This window comes from Heptranchias perlo, chromosome 21 (genome assembly GCF_035084215.1).
Source record: "Heptranchias perlo isolate sHepPer1 chromosome 21, sHepPer1.hap1, whole genome shotgun sequence".
Classification (NCBI taxonomy): domain Eukaryota; kingdom Metazoa; phylum Chordata; class Chondrichthyes; order Hexanchiformes; family Hexanchidae; genus Heptranchias; species Heptranchias perlo.
In genome coordinates, this window is record NC_090345.1 from 37,223,057 (window position 1) to 37,238,434 (window position 15,378).

Genomic DNA, 15,378 nt, shown 5'->3' on the forward strand with positions numbered 1-15,378 from the left:
ACATGAGATCACGCCTACCACTATGCCCGGAATGACAAGGAAGCTGTGGCGCTGACCGAGCCGTGGGTAAAACTCCCAGCTTGGAACATGACCTCATTCGGAGGCACCAATTTTATATATAAAGGGAGGTTGAGGCTGGGAGTCTCATCAGAGATTTGCATTTGGCCACTGAGGGAACTCAGCTGTATTCAAGGAGTCCTACCTCCCAAGAACTACTGGCAACATGGTGATGCTACGAGTTGAAGATCTGGTAGGAACTTTGATGCAATCAACCCATATATTAAAGATACCATAAGCAATAGTTGTTTAATTTAAGCACGAATTACGGTTTGTGTGCATGTCCCTGCTCGTGATAAATATCCCACACCTGTTTTTTAAAAATTATATCTCTATTGTCATTCATCGATTGTAAATTATCTTATAAACTAGGATTCGCAGATCCAAGTAAGAGGAACAATATTTTAATGTATGAATCTTATATGCGAGCTTGCATTAGTTTATTTCAGCAATGACAGTTAAATGTTTTATAACAGACCGGGAAATATATTAACAATTTAATAAATTGTAATTATCCAGAATGACAATGATAAATTACTGAATGAGAATAATATACAATATCATGTATATATAATCGTTTCTTTATTAGTGAGGTTGGATACACAATGAACCAGGATAACTTGGCTTTTAAACGGCTTGAACAGCAATGATATATTATTAGGTAGACATATACATTATTAAACTAGCCAAAACTCCTACGCTTTATGAATAGTTCATATCATTAAGTGACACGAGTTATGAATTCAGAAGTGAATTTTACTGCTTAAAAATATATTTCAGATGGGTTTGCCGAACAGTTTAACTGGGTTGGGATATTGTCTGCAATGTCATCCATAAGGACAATAGTTCCTCCTAAATTGCCTTTCGAATTTGGCAAACTGGAGTTGATAGTAATCCAATTCTTCGCTACTGGGCGAGGGCGGGACGCTGGACGAAGCAGATAGCGGCGATAGTGAACAGGGTTCTGCAAGGTTGAGCTCAATGGGGCTAAAGGGGCCTCCTTCATCCAAACTAATTTCGTGTCTTTTCCACCAGGTGACTGGCAAGAAGAGCGAGGTTAAATCGGGGGGCCGGGGGGTCGGTCCGCGGACGGTGCAGGAGGAGTTTGGAAATGGAGAATACTGTTCTGCGGTGGCAATCGAGAAACAGGATGACCTGAAAACCCAGACAGAGCCATTCCCGTTCATACCCAGTCACAAGCATCAGAAAGAGAAACTACAGCCAGTGTCACACAGCAAAAATGTACGTCCCATGGGGAAAGTTAACATTTCTCTTGTTAAATGGCCAGCGACTCATTGCTTCTAGCTCCAGCTCATATCGAGCAGTCAATTCTATTGACAACCTAATATCATCCAAATTACAGTTAATTTACCTTTCGACTCCTTAGGTTTTTAAATGAAGTGTCCCAACTGCAGGATGTGCTCAGCTTTCACTAACGATTGCCGCTGTTTATTTTAGATAAAGCCAGTGGATCAGAGGCTGAAACTTGAAACTATCGATGATCTTCAATTCATCGTCAGGTTGAAGAAGAAGAAGCAATCTAAGGCCACTGTCGTCGAACCCCCAAAAGAGCCGGAACCGGAGACTATAGTAAGTTAGAAGGGAACAGACACAAAAGTAAGAAAATAAAGAAAAGGGTCTCGTCTTCTAAAAACTAACCCGTCATGTGCTCTGTTCCAGACCGAACCTGTAGACGTGGAAACATTTTGGAAGGCGGCGGTGGACAATAAACTTCTTGTGATTGAGAAATACCTGGCGGATGGGGGCCATCCAGATGTCTGTGACCAGGTAAAAACGGCCAATTCATTAAATAGTATCATAGTAGGTACAGCACAGGAGGAGGCCATTCGGCCCATCGTGCCTGTTTCGGCTCTTTGAAAGAGCTATCCATTTTGTTCCATTCCCCTGCTCTTTCCCAGAGCTCTGTGCATTTTCTTCTTTTCAGGTATTTATCCAATTTCCCTTTTGAACGTTACTATTGAATCTGCTTCCACCACCCTTTCAGACAGTGCATTCCAGATCATTACAACTCGCTGAGTAAAAAAATGTCCCCTCATGTCCCCTCAGGCTCTTTTGCCGATCACCTTAAATCTGCGTCCTCTGGTTACCGACCCTTCTGCCACTAGAAACAGTTTCTCTTTATTTACTCTGCCAAAGCTGTTCATGATTTTGAACACCTCTATTAAATCTCCCCTTAACCTTCTCTGTTCTAAGGAGAACAACCCCAGTTTCTCCAGTCTCTCCACATAACTGAAGTCCCTCATCCCTGGCATCATTTTAGTAAATCTCTTCTGCATCCTCTCTAAGGCCTTGACATCCTTCCTAAAGTGTGGTACCAGAATTGAACACAATACTCCAGCTGAGGTATAACCAGTGTTTTATGAAGGTTTAGCATAACTTCCTTGCTTGAAATGATTTTTGTAATTCTGGCTGATTAAAGGAAACAAAACAACCCATTTTTTTATACCAACAGTTTAACAGGACTGCCATGCATCGCGCCTGCTCAGAGGGGAATGAAGAGATTGTATTGAAACTACTAGAAGCTGGAGCCTCCACTGAGTTTCAAGATATGGTACTGATCCCATCATCATTATCTATCTATACCTTTCAGATACGCCAACGGGTGACATGAGTGATGTACTTACCGGCAGCATTTTGGTTTAAGAGATTATTAACTTCAATAATTACTAAGATGATTGCATGAAGAAGTGTTTGGCAATTTTGTTTTGGTTTGAGGAGGGACACGAGGCAAAAGGAGCCGAGTATCTTTGCTGTCGGGCGTAATTCTGCATTTTGACATGATTTATGCCATCATATCATGTGATTACGAAAAATGTTTGCACTTTAATTCACATTAATTGCAAACTATTCACTGCCCATAATATTTTTTAAAAAATCAAACTTGTTTTCTGGTTCAGCTCAATGCAACGGCGGCCCATTGGTCCTGTCGTGGAGGCAGTCTGGAGGTTCTGAAAACCTTGTTAAACAAAAATGCAAATGTGAACGCCAAAGACAAGGTGAGCAGTTATTTATGTAACCAAATATCTCACCAAGATTCACTTGCGGTAAAGTCAATTTGACAATAACTACTGTCTTTTTTTTGTTTAATACAGTTATGTAGTACTCCTTTACATGTTGCTGTCAGAACTGGACATTATGAATGTGCTGAACACCTTATCGCATGTGGAGCTGATCTGAATGCCAGAGATATAGTACGTATTAACTCATGTACAAAGGAATTTCTATATTATAGTATTATTATACTGGACTTGTTTCTTCTATATAAATGCAAGTTGTTGTTGTAAAAGACAATCTGGAAAGTGTTACCAGGTTGTAACACATTGTCTTAATTCTTCAATGTTATATAAACTGGAACAGGATGACTGAGTGCTACGATAGGTTAACCTATTAGACCTCTGGGACCTGGGTTCAAATCCAGCCCAAACTTTTGGGATAGAATTATCCTATCTGAAATGATTTTGGGGATTTTCAACACAGTTCTTAGGGAGCATGGAACCACAACATAAAACTATCTAAAACTCAATAGTAAAAGTGACCATAAAGCTATTGGAATGTCTTAAAAAGCACAACTGATTCACTAATATTCTTTAAGGAAGGAAACCTGCCATCCTTAAGTGGTCTGGCCTATATGTGACCCCAGTCCCACACCAACATGGTTGACTCTTAACTGCCCTCTGAAGTGGCCTAGCAAGCCACTCAGTTATATCGCTGTTCAAGTAGAAGGCCCACCATCACCTTCACAAGGCAAAGAGGGATGGGCAATAAATGCCGTTCTTGCCAGCGACGCTCACATCCTGAGAATGAATTAATAAAAAATTGGCAATCACAAGGAAACCTGGTATGGAAAATAGTAATAGAAGGTGCTTGTCTGAGGTTCCGATTAAAGTAAATTGTTGGGGCAGAGCAGAAGGAACTTTAATTGATATATAAATCCTGAATACTAGCGCTCATGCTGAAAAGATGATTTCCAACAGCAGACCAAGTCTCCAATGATATGAAACTATTGAAAAATATTTCCTCTATATGTGCCATATTGGCACAGCATGCCCAGGATTAAAAAATACCCCCTAACTCCCAAACAATGGGCATCTCATGAAAGCTCACTGTGTTCTCTTGTCTCTTTTATAAAATGCCAAACCATTAGAGGCCCAAATGTTGGAGCACTCCTGGCAAATGGACCTAACTTACACCCAGCACCCTCAGATTGGAGGATCTGAGAAAGGGCTGGGAACAAAGTCCTGGAGGCAATAAAATGTAGATCACTTTTCATAGGGCCGACAGGATGACTGTTATGGCTGGAAGCCCTTGGTTGCTGTTTTTGGACATAAGGTCCCAGAGTTGACGGCCATTGCTACTATAGGCCTCTTGGGCTTGTAGCAATGGTTGACTTTCCTCCCCCGACTTCAGGGTACTAAGGGGTGGGTCTGCACCAGGGGAACATTGGGCATCTGCAGATGATCGGAACCTAGAACGACAGGCTGGTTCATGTCAGGTCAAATGGAGGGCAGTCATAGAAGGACTTGCGCCCAGGCTAAGGGAAGGAAAATCAGCCCATGTTTTAATTTTTCATTATGGGATCTTACAGCTGTACCGGCATTGTGGCCTCTTTAATTTGATCACTATCTGTATGCTGTTGCTTAGCAATAGAGGAAATCCACATCACTGGCTGGCTCCTTAAGTCTTGGATTTGCCAATCTGTGCCTAATCTCTGTTGACTTGGGTGAGTGGGATGTGTCCCTACATCCCTACACTGTATTTGAGGCGAACAGAAACTCTGTGGATTTCTATGGCTTGGTTTGGAGACTTTTAAACATCGAGATGGGTTTCCGCATGTGACAATATGTGACTGATGAAAACAAAACTGTTTTGTTGAATAGTAACTTTTATCTACCAAATGTCACTTTCTGAAGGAAGGGGACACTCCCATGCACGATGCAGTCAGGCTGAGTCGTTACCGATTGATGAAGCTTCTGATGATTTACGGAGCCAATCCGACTTTGAAAAACTGCGTAAGTACAATAATCGACAGTTTCACTTGTAACCTTTACAGGATTTAAAGCTGAATTACTGAAGTTAGATTGTTTAAAAAAAATCACATGGGCTCTTCAAAATGTGGCATTAATTTATATCAGGATACTCAGTGGCTGACTAACGGCATGGCCGGCCAGGGGTGAGCTTAAAGCAGATTTGCAATATTGGGACCCATTGTAAGTTGTATTACTGTGAGGCCTTTTGATTTTCGGGTTTTATTTTCTCTTGAATTTGTATCAAAAAGTTGGGGGAAATCAGCTGTCAGTAAATACATAGGCTTCGAATTTCCTCCGGGCTTCTCCCGCTCCACCGCTGTAATTTCGGTGAAAACCATTTATTGTACGTGTAAAATCTGCCAAAGTTACGGCAGTGGAACGCGAGAAGCCTCGAAGAAATTCACCCCCCCCCCCTTCTACTCATACCCCAAGCTCTTTCAGATCAAGAATCTTCATTACCAGAAAATTTCGGGTTTAATCAGCAAAGCAATTTTGGGCAGGAAGAAAATACTTTAAACAAAGTGCAATGCTAGAAGGAGCTGATGTACACCCAGTAGCTCCGTCCCCGGTGCCTCTTTCCCAGCGGGACTTGTTCAGCAGTCAACTCCTGATGTATATCAGAACTGCAACAGGCCGATGCTTATATTTCTGGGTTTTGTTGATTTAACTTTAATTTCGGTTTCATCTTTGGAGTGGTAGTTATCAGGTTTAATCAGGTAGAACCCTGAAATCAGAAGGCTTATTTATGATTAATAATTAATAATTATAATTAGATTGAGCATATTGTTTCTCATACACCTATGGAATACACAAATACCTCAGAAAACAGCAGATGATTTCCTCCTCAGTTAATTACACACAATTAGAAGGACCACATGCAGTAGTAGATTCGTTGCACAGTATATAGGCTATAAATATTTTTAAATCTTCACATCATCCTTGTTTAAACTGTGCAAAGTAATATTGGCAAGTGAGGTTTCCTAAGATAGAATGCAAGGTAAATTCAAGCTCTAAACACTTTCTGTCATCGATTTCCAAAATTCACTCAACCTTCATTGATAGGCAGTGTAAGCTGCTTATAAATGTGTTGTTTGTGGATAGTTGTTCTGTCCATTATAAGCAGCTGTGCAATATAATGAGTTGGCAGTGAGAATCTTCAAAATCAGCGAGTATAGTCTACTGCTGATAAGCTGAAGTAATTTTTTGTGTTAGAAAATTTGAATTATCCAGCATTAACATGAATATCACAGCAAAGTTGGAATTCAGTGCTTAAAAATGAATTGTATGATAATTTGAATTAAACAACTTTAAGGGGCATAGATGGCAGAATAACCAGTTGATTTTAAAGGCAGCCACTCCATTGATATTAGTGTGGAGTTAACAAGTTTGCAGAGCCTGTTTACTGTTCCTGTGCTGTTGAATAAAGTGTATGATGAATGTAACATCAACTGATTGCTGATACAGCCAGTGTTACATTCGTAAACAATTTTACAACACCAAGTTATAGTCCAGCAATTTTATTTTAAATTCACAAGCTTTCGGAGACTTCCTCCTTCCTCAGGTTACATTCAGCATAGCAGTGCTCACCTCCCACGGCAGCATATTTAAACAGACAGGCTCTGTAAAGTCTACATCTCTGCAGCATTGATCTCAACAGAGCTGCTCACTTTAAACTCAGTAGTGGGTCCTTGGGAGAGATTGGGGAGTTGTAAATGAAGTGTAGTAATGGTTACTACAGGAGTTGTCTGGACTCCAAAGATGATCAGTTTGCAAGATTAACACTCATATTTATCTATTTTGTAACTTAATACAAGATTAATACATATATATCTTGTAACTTAACACAAATTTTAAAAATCCATCAAAGAGTAAAAATACTGAAAATAACAGAAAAAGCTGTGGAAAAAACAGATAAATTAATGTTTCAGGCATATAGCCCTTCATCAGAACTTAAAAAATGAAAGGTGAACAAACACTTAATAGAATCAGAACAAAGGGGCAAGAAAGGGAAGTGTCAGTGGAATGACCTGTTACCTGCTTAAATGAAAAAGCAGAGATTGTTAGATGACCAACATGATTTTTACAACAACAACTTACATTATACAGCACCTTTAATGTAGTAAAACATCCCAAGGTGCTTCACAGGAGCATAATCAAACAAAATTTGACACCAAGCCCCCGACCTTGATCAAAGAAGTAGGTTTTAAGGAGCATCTTAAAGGAGGAGAGGCGGAGAGGTTTAGGGAGGGAATTTCAGAAATTTAGAGCATAGGCAGCTGAAGGCCCTACTACCAATGGTGGAGCAATGGAAATTGGAGATGTGCAAGAGGCCAGAATTGGAGGAGTGCAGAGATCTCAAAGGATTGTAGGTTTTACATCAGATAATGAAGAGAACTATGAGAGAAATTAGAGACCTTGAAGGGGCAAAGACATATGAATAGGCAGTGGGAAACAACCCAAGGAAGGGATTAGACGATGGATTGAAAACCTATAGATCAGGCCTGAAATTAGAACAGGAGAAGCTGGCGAGTAGGGTGGGGTACCCCAGCCCAAAAGCTTTTCCTGTTCTGTACGCATAATATAACCACACTGTAAAACCGTGTAAGTTGCGAGTGTTTAGGATCTAGAATGCACTGTCCGAGGGGGTGATGGAGGCAGATTCAATCCATGGCCTTCAAAAGGGAACTGGATAAGTACTTGAAAGGAAAAAAAATGCAGGGCTATGGGGAAAGGGGGGGGGGGGGGAGTGGGACGAGCTGGATTGCTCTTGCATAGAGCCGGTGTGGACTCGATGGGTCGAATGGCCTCCTTCCTATAACCTGCTGTAACATTTCTATGATTCTATGATTCTAAGTTTTGAGAATAAATACAACTGAGGTATTTTCATTAGAATTTAATAAGATTTTAATACATTCTTGTTCAAATATTGAATGTAAATAATTGCATTATGTAATCAGTGCTGTCTTATTACAGAATGGGCAGACACCGATAGATCTTGTTCTGCAGTGGCAAACTGGCACAAAGGAAATCCTTAACCAATTTATGGAAAATTCGCGGCAGTCACCACAATGAAGTTTGCTGCAGTGCGGAGAAAAATGAACGCCCCGCCCCCAAAGGATGCCAGGCGCATTCTCCTGATGTGACAATTTGTGAGAACTTCGACTCACTCACAATACGCATGTCATTAGAATTGAGTTCAATAATCAAAACTCGATGTGAAAACGTGGTAATCTATTGCAATCGCTTCAGTTCGTGACTTGATGAAAATGGACTAAGAAACCTGGAAAATCAAGATTTGTTTTTTTTCAAATGGAGACTGAGATCTCTGTTGACCTTTTTGACTGTCAGTAACAAAGTTTATTCTGGGAATCTGAAGTTGAAGGAACAAGGCTGGGGGACATTGAAGAGCTGAAAGATGGAGAAGTTTGTTGGTGCAGGGTTGAAGTTTTAGACATACTGGGAGGGATAATGTTTTAAACACCTACTTAAAGGGTATCATTATTCTACAACTAATTAGCAATGATAAAATTAAGTTCTATAACCATCCCTCCATTATGTCTATTGAAATGGCAATTCAGCTATTAAAAGTAATTTCTTATTAAAAATATAGTTGGATTTGAAACTGGGATCTTGGATGAAATGAAGGTATGGGTAAGGTCTGTATATGGAAAGTCACTAACTGAGAATATATGAAGCTTATGAACTGAATCATTAAGATGTAACTGACTGTATTTATGATGAAAATTTGTATATTTATTTGTTTTAAATTTGTAAATTTTGTACGCATTTTAAGTATTTACTGTTATTTATCTGCAACTGAAGTAAAGAGAAAGCGAGGCTACTTTTACAAGTGGGATATGATTCCAATAGTTTGGATAAAATATGAATGAATGGGATTTCTTTAATATTGGGTGGCACAATAATGGAATGCAGCTGGAGACAAGTGTCTGCTGAGAGGACAGGAAGCCTTGGCAATTTGTACTGTCGCACCAACAGGCACATGGCAGAACCTAATGCAATCCGAGCTCAGAAAATGTTGGTTAATTCTATAGCGTAAATTTTGCCAGGTCCTTGCGCCACCGGCGGGCTGTTGTGCCCAGACTGTGCGTATTGGATAATTGTGGGCAGGCTGCTCGAGATTACCTGTGAGTGAGCTCCGCCAGCACCGTGGGTTCTCACAACGTTTACCCTCATGTCTTTACTTCTGCATACAAGGGACACGAGTTCCAGGCGTCAGCACTGTTTGGGAGCGAGTATCACCTGCAGAAGCATTTGCGCGAAGCTTTGCCACTGATAATGTGTGCGAAACTGTTTGAATTTGTACCACACGTTGAGAAGCACAAATGTGGAGGTCTGGCATAAGCACCAACGATTTATGCGGTGCTGCTCCAGTCGTAACTGCGCACAGGACTGAAAACTCAGCTACATCGCTGATGATGTTGGCGATAGATGCTGGCCTGGTGCACGCCACCCTCACCAAGCTCACTGAGCTTTCCTGCCTGCAGGACGTCTACCTTCCAAGTTTATCTGATCTGTCTACAACGGTTAACAAGTTCACAATTTCTCACGTCTACTACTTAAAATTATATTGAGTTCGATTTAAAAAAAAGCCTTTTGTACTGTTTTTTTTCTGGATTTTTATCTCGGGATTTTCTCAGAAAACATTAAAAACGACATTGTACACAGAACAAAAATAAAGTATGAATATGGGAATGAGACGTTTTCTATCATTTCTGGCATCCTAATAATTACATTTATATTCACATCACAGTGCTGACATTTGTGAAGATAAAGGATACAAAAACCACAGGTCATTAAGATATCAATGCTACATGGTAGGCAAGTGTGATTAAGTCATTCAAAGGACCCACTAATCTTCCGCTGTAACGCTAAAGCTGTCAATTCAGTACGTGGCGGAGCAGAGATCCAAATAATTGGCCCTGAAAGAAACCATGAAATAGAAATTGATGATCAAGCTGCAAAGTTAGGCCTGCGCTGAGGATCGACTTGAACGTTGCATCTAAATCCCAACTTCCTTCCTTCAGATAAAGGGAATCCTCTATCTCCAGCGATAGGCTTTCCACTAATGTTTATTACAAGCCCACCAACTCTCGCAACTATCTATACTATACTTCTTCCTACCCTACTTTCTGATTCTGTACTTCCTTTCTCCCAGTTTCTCTGTCTTTTGTTCTGATGACGCCACCTTCCACACCAGCTTCGGAAATGTCCTTTTCACAGTCGAGAATCGCCTTCAGCTCTGCTAAACACAATCCATGACCACGTCCTTCCCATTTCCCATGCTTCTGCCCTCCCCCACTCCCCAACCAGGATAGGGTACTCCTTTATCCTCACCGTCGTTATTCACCAAATCACCTTCCCCCATTTCTGCCGCCTCCAACATGATCCCACCATCAAATGCAGTCTCCCCTCCCTCCACATCCTGATTCTTCTGCCACCCCTACGAACTGCTGTCCTTCCCCTGGCACCTTCCCATCCAAGTGCAGGAGTTGCACCACCAGTCCATTCACCTCCTCCAGGGCCCCAATCACTGCTTCCGCGTGAGACGGCAATTTACCTGTATTTCCTCCAAACTAGTATACTGTATCCACTATTTATGTTGCAGTCTCCTCTACACTGGGGAGACCAAACGCAGGATTAGGTGACAACTTTGCTGAACACCTGCCTGCAAGTGCAACCCCGAGCCCCGTCGCTTGTCACTTTAATTCCTCATCGCACTCCTGCTGACCTTCTATGAAGTTCAACCAAACTTTGAGGAACAGCATCTTATCTCTCGATTAGGCACTTTGCAGCCCTCTGGCTTTAACATTGTTTCATACCTTCAGACCGTAACATTAGTTTCCACTTTATGGCAGGATTTGCTAGCAATGTATGATGGGCGTGGGTATTTCAGAGTAGCGGGTGGGGCAGTAACAGATGGGCACTCAGTGGGAACCCTCGTAGAGCGTTCTGTACTTTTAGTGGCAGCCTGCTTTTCTCTCCAAAGCTACCAGATCCTGTTCCACTTTGCCAGCTTTTCCTTTTCACACCACCACCACCGTCTCAGCTTTTCACAAGTTCTGTGTACCGTCAGGTCTTGAATTTATTTCATTATCCTTTTCCCTATTGTCTCGTTATCACTGCAGCTATTTAACCATCTCCCGTTTTCCATTTAAGCACTTTGCAGCTCATTCTATTTCCTCTTGCATGTGCGTGTTTCTTCTCTTCCCCCTTTGTAAGTATTCATCTTTTATTTTATCCAGCTCTGATGAAAGGTTTATGCCTGAAACATTAATTCGTCTGTTTTCTCCACAGACACTGGCAGTTTCCAACAATATTGTTTTTTGCTCCCTACTTATGTTAGACTGGTGACTGAGCCCCTTTTGTATATGTGAGAGTCTCAGTTGCAACACGGGGCTGATTGATTTTGGGAAATTACGCTATTAAAATTTCAAAACCGCAGTGTGGCATCGTTCTTTATAGCACAGGCAAACACTGATTTCATCGCAAGAAGTGTTTATTACTATACAGCAATAGAATGTGCAAATACAGACAGTAGACGACGTTGCAGACCCCCCAGAATCCCACTGCAGATCTCCTATGATGAAGGAGCCATAATTTGAAAAACTATGCTTTGATGAGAGGGGAGTATGACAGCATCTACTGATTTCCCCCTTTCTTGGTTGTTTCAAAAAATGGTCAAGGGTTGGATCATGAATAACATTTTGACAATTATATAGTCTGCAAAACAGCCTTCTGAATGTTGTCTAAGGGATATCTGTATTGTTGAAGTCTTGCTTCCTTTTGAAAAGAAAAATAGGGTAACACTGAACTAAAAAAGACACAGCAAGATGGATGAGAACAAATTCAAGTGTGGTCCTTATTCAAGGACATTCATTCAGTTTTTTGAAGTCCTACACAATAGCATCTTTGAACGTGAATTTCTCACATGATAGAAATTCAGAGTTAAAAGAATTTCATATCCAAGCTAACACAAATGCACAGAATGTTTAGTTATGTTCTGCATAGCTATAAAACTCTCAATTTTGTGCATATTCAGAACTACTGCTGATTATTGAAAAGTTAAATGCCAACTACACAACTAATTTAATCAACATAACACTATTTGGATGTAGTTATTTACAAAAGAAAATGTACACATGGTTGCAAATTTAGAAATCGAATTTTAAATTTGTCAATGGCCATGTTCTGCTTCCCATCATCAGTCATTTTTGGTCTTCGCTCGTTTGGAAAGAGGTTTTCCTTCATCCTTCTCTTCAGTTGTTAGAACTTTCTTCACTGTGTAGATCACACCTAACGCAGTCTTTCTAGTTTCTGTATTGAAAAAATGACAACTGAGAGTTTAGTTTAAAGTGAGTAGCACGTGGCCAGTATCTAAACCGGTTTGTTTTCTGTAGTGCTAAAATTGTGTTTTGAAAATGTCATAATACAGAACATAATTATTTACACTAGGCTAGTCCCAGGTGAGTCAAATAACATTGATGTTTTGTCTACACGTGCCACTTGAGACAGATGCACTTTGTGTGACCAGGACATCTTGGAACAACAGATTAAGAGACTGAAGCCCAGATTTTCTGATTGGGCATGATCCTGAACAGAAGTAGGGTGGAGCATGAAGGTGGCAGAAAGGAAGCAGGGAAACTCCTCATTTAGAAGCAGGATGTTGCAGGTCCACCTCAGGACTCGGCTGCTATGAGACAAAGGTCACTTCAGTCCCAGGAGACCCCTTTTGCAACACAGTAGTTAGCCACCTCAGAGCCCATTCTTCATACATTGGCATCAAAGGGACACACTATGGCAACTAACATACAAAATATGGCATCAGATTAAATGTTGCTATATGTGTACACACTGATCTTGCAAAGATGTGCAAGTTGTTTTCATGCGCTGGTATGAATGGTTAAGAATTAGGTTTTGGATTTCTTTACCAGAGGCTTATTTTTATTTTTAAAAAAGGTGTGTTTCAGATCACTCTTGTAGGTGAGCTCTCGCTCCCTACGTCCCACAGCGTGCTTTCACTTGCCCAGATAGTTAGCTAAACTTGAGCCATCCCCAGGAATCAAACAGAGAACCCTCTTATTTTATTTTAGAAGGTAAGTCAACCTTCATGTGATCCTACTTGTCCTCTGAAGACAGAAGAACACTACACTAAACTTTAACTTAGGCATTACCTGCCAAACATATTTACTGAACAATAGCAGAAACAGTAGCAATAACAGATTTTTTACAGTAATTATTAAACTTGGCTAGCTCCTTAAGTAGTAGAAAACAATCATTTGCTGCTGTACTAGACTATGAAATAGGTAATATTCTTATGTAGTAGTTCCTTTCATTTTATCTTTCCAACCAGATAAGGTTTCAGATGAACTGTCTGACTTGAACGAGAGGTTGGTCCTCCCCCTTTCCAAAAAGTAGATGTGGAATGAACACAGGAACACGAGTAGGCCACTCAAGCCTGTTCCGCCATTCGATGAGTTCATGGCTGATCTGTATCCTAACTCCATCCACCCACCTTGGCTCCATATCCCTGGATACCCTTGGCTAGCAAAAATCTATTGATCTCAGATTTAAAATAATTAATTGAGCTTGCATCTACTTTTTACGGGAGTTCCACACTTCGACCACATTGTACGTGAAGAAGTATTTCCTAACTTCTCTCCTGAATGGCCTGGTTCTGATTTTGTCCTAGACTCCCCCACCAGAGAAAAATGTTTCTCTCTATCTACCCTTTCAATTCCTTTCAAAAATCATAAAAACTTCAATCAAATCACCCCATAACCTTCTATATTCCAGGGAATACAAGCCTAGTTTATGTAATCTCTCCTCATAATTTAACCCTTGGAGCCCTGGTAACATTCTGGTGAATCTGCATTGCACTCCTTCGAAGGTGCAGTACCCAGAGCTGTACGTGGTATTCCAGGGTGTTGTTTGGCTGTAGCAAAACTTCCTCTCCTTTATATTCTAGCCCTCTAGTTACAAAGGCTAACATTCCATCAGCCTTTTCGATTATTTTTTGTACCCGATTATTACACTTTAGTGATCTGTGTACATGGACCCTTAAATCTCTGTGGACCCCCTCCTAGTTTTTCACCATTTAAAAAAATATTTAGATTTATCCTTTTTTGGGTCCAAAATGGATGGCCTCACATTTACCTGCATTGAATTCCATCTGCCACAGTTTTGCCCACTCACTTGATCAATGTCTCTTTGTAATTTTATATTCCCGTCTACGCTACTTACTAAGCCACCAATCTTTGTGTCATCGGCAAACTTGGATATGTTGCTCTCTATTGTGTTATTTAAGTTATTAATAAATGTAGTGAATAGTTGAGGCCCCAGCACAAATCCTTGTGGGACACCACTAGTCACTTCCTTCCAATTCGAGTACATACCCATTATCCCTACTCTCTGTCTTCTACTGCCTAACCAATCTCCTAGCCAGATCAATAATTTGCCTTCAATTCCATGAGTTTTAATTTTAGCTAACAGTCTCTTATGTGGAATCTTATCGAATGCCTCTGGAAGTCCATATAAACTACATCCATAGACATTCCCCTGTCCACTACTTTAGTTATTTCCTCAAAAAATTCAATTAGGTTCATTAGACATGACTAGGAATGGCAGAAGGGAAAAGCAAATGGCAGAGACAGACGTCAAAGTAATTGGCAACACCAAAAAAAACCTCCCAAAAAATGGGTCAGAAATAAGTTTTAAACTGATGATATCAATGTTGATGCTGGGCTCTAAATTTGCTTCTGTCTCAGCAAAGCACCCAGCAACCCTGAATGTTTTGATTATACGGATGAGAAGAGGAACCAGCGCAAACGAGGTGGCAGTGATGGAAATGGGAACACCTGATGTAATTTTCGCTTCACTTGCATTTAAGAATGGTCAAGAATGGGCGTCTACTTCCTGTAACCGCCAGCAACAATGGTGGAAGATGGGGCAAGTCGAAAAAGTGGATGGAGATCCAGCATCACGGAAATCAACCCGATTTACAGTTGAGTCCAGCAGATTTATGCCTGTAAACTGAGCAAACCCAATCAGAAAATATAGGGTCGAGTCTCCATCTGCCCTCTCAGGTGGACGTAAAAGATCTCATGGCACTATTGGAAGAGCAGGGGAGTTCTTCTGGTGTCCTGGCCAACATTTATCCTTCACCCAACATCTAAAACAGATGTTCTGGTCATTTATTTCATTGCTGTTTGTGGGAGCTAGCTGTACGCAAATTGGTTGTCGCATTTCCTACATT

The 15,378-nt window shown here is 40.7% G+C and overlaps 2 protein-coding genes across 2 annotated transcripts in view; one reads left to right on the plus strand and one right to left on the minus strand.

Annotated features, from left to right (window-relative positions):
- The first annotated feature begins 43 nt into the window (after positions 1-43).
- On the plus strand, positions 44-9,821 carry LOC137340143 (ankyrin repeat domain-containing protein 1-like). The gene is made up of 9 exons (XM_068002486.1): positions 44-250; positions 1,093-1,299; positions 1,516-1,647; positions 1,738-1,845; positions 2,531-2,629; positions 2,976-3,074; positions 3,171-3,269; positions 4,989-5,087; positions 8,079-9,821. The coding sequence occupies exons 1-9, from the start codon at positions 224-226 to the stop codon at positions 8,175-8,177; spliced, it is 969 nt and encodes a 322-aa protein (XP_067858587.1). The 5' UTR covers positions 44-223; the 3' UTR covers positions 8,178-9,821.
- Positions 9,822-11,604: 1,783 nt separating this feature from the next.
- rpp30 (ribonuclease P/MRP 30 subunit) overlaps positions 11,605-15,378 on the minus strand; it is a 38,425-nt gene continuing 34,651 nt past the window's right edge. The window contains exon 11 of the mRNA XM_068002487.1: positions 11,605-12,440. Within this exon, the coding sequence (XP_067858588.1) occupies positions 12,328-12,440 (113 nt within the window). The 3' untranslated portion in view covers positions 11,605-12,327. The remainder of the gene's footprint in view (positions 12,441-15,378) is intronic.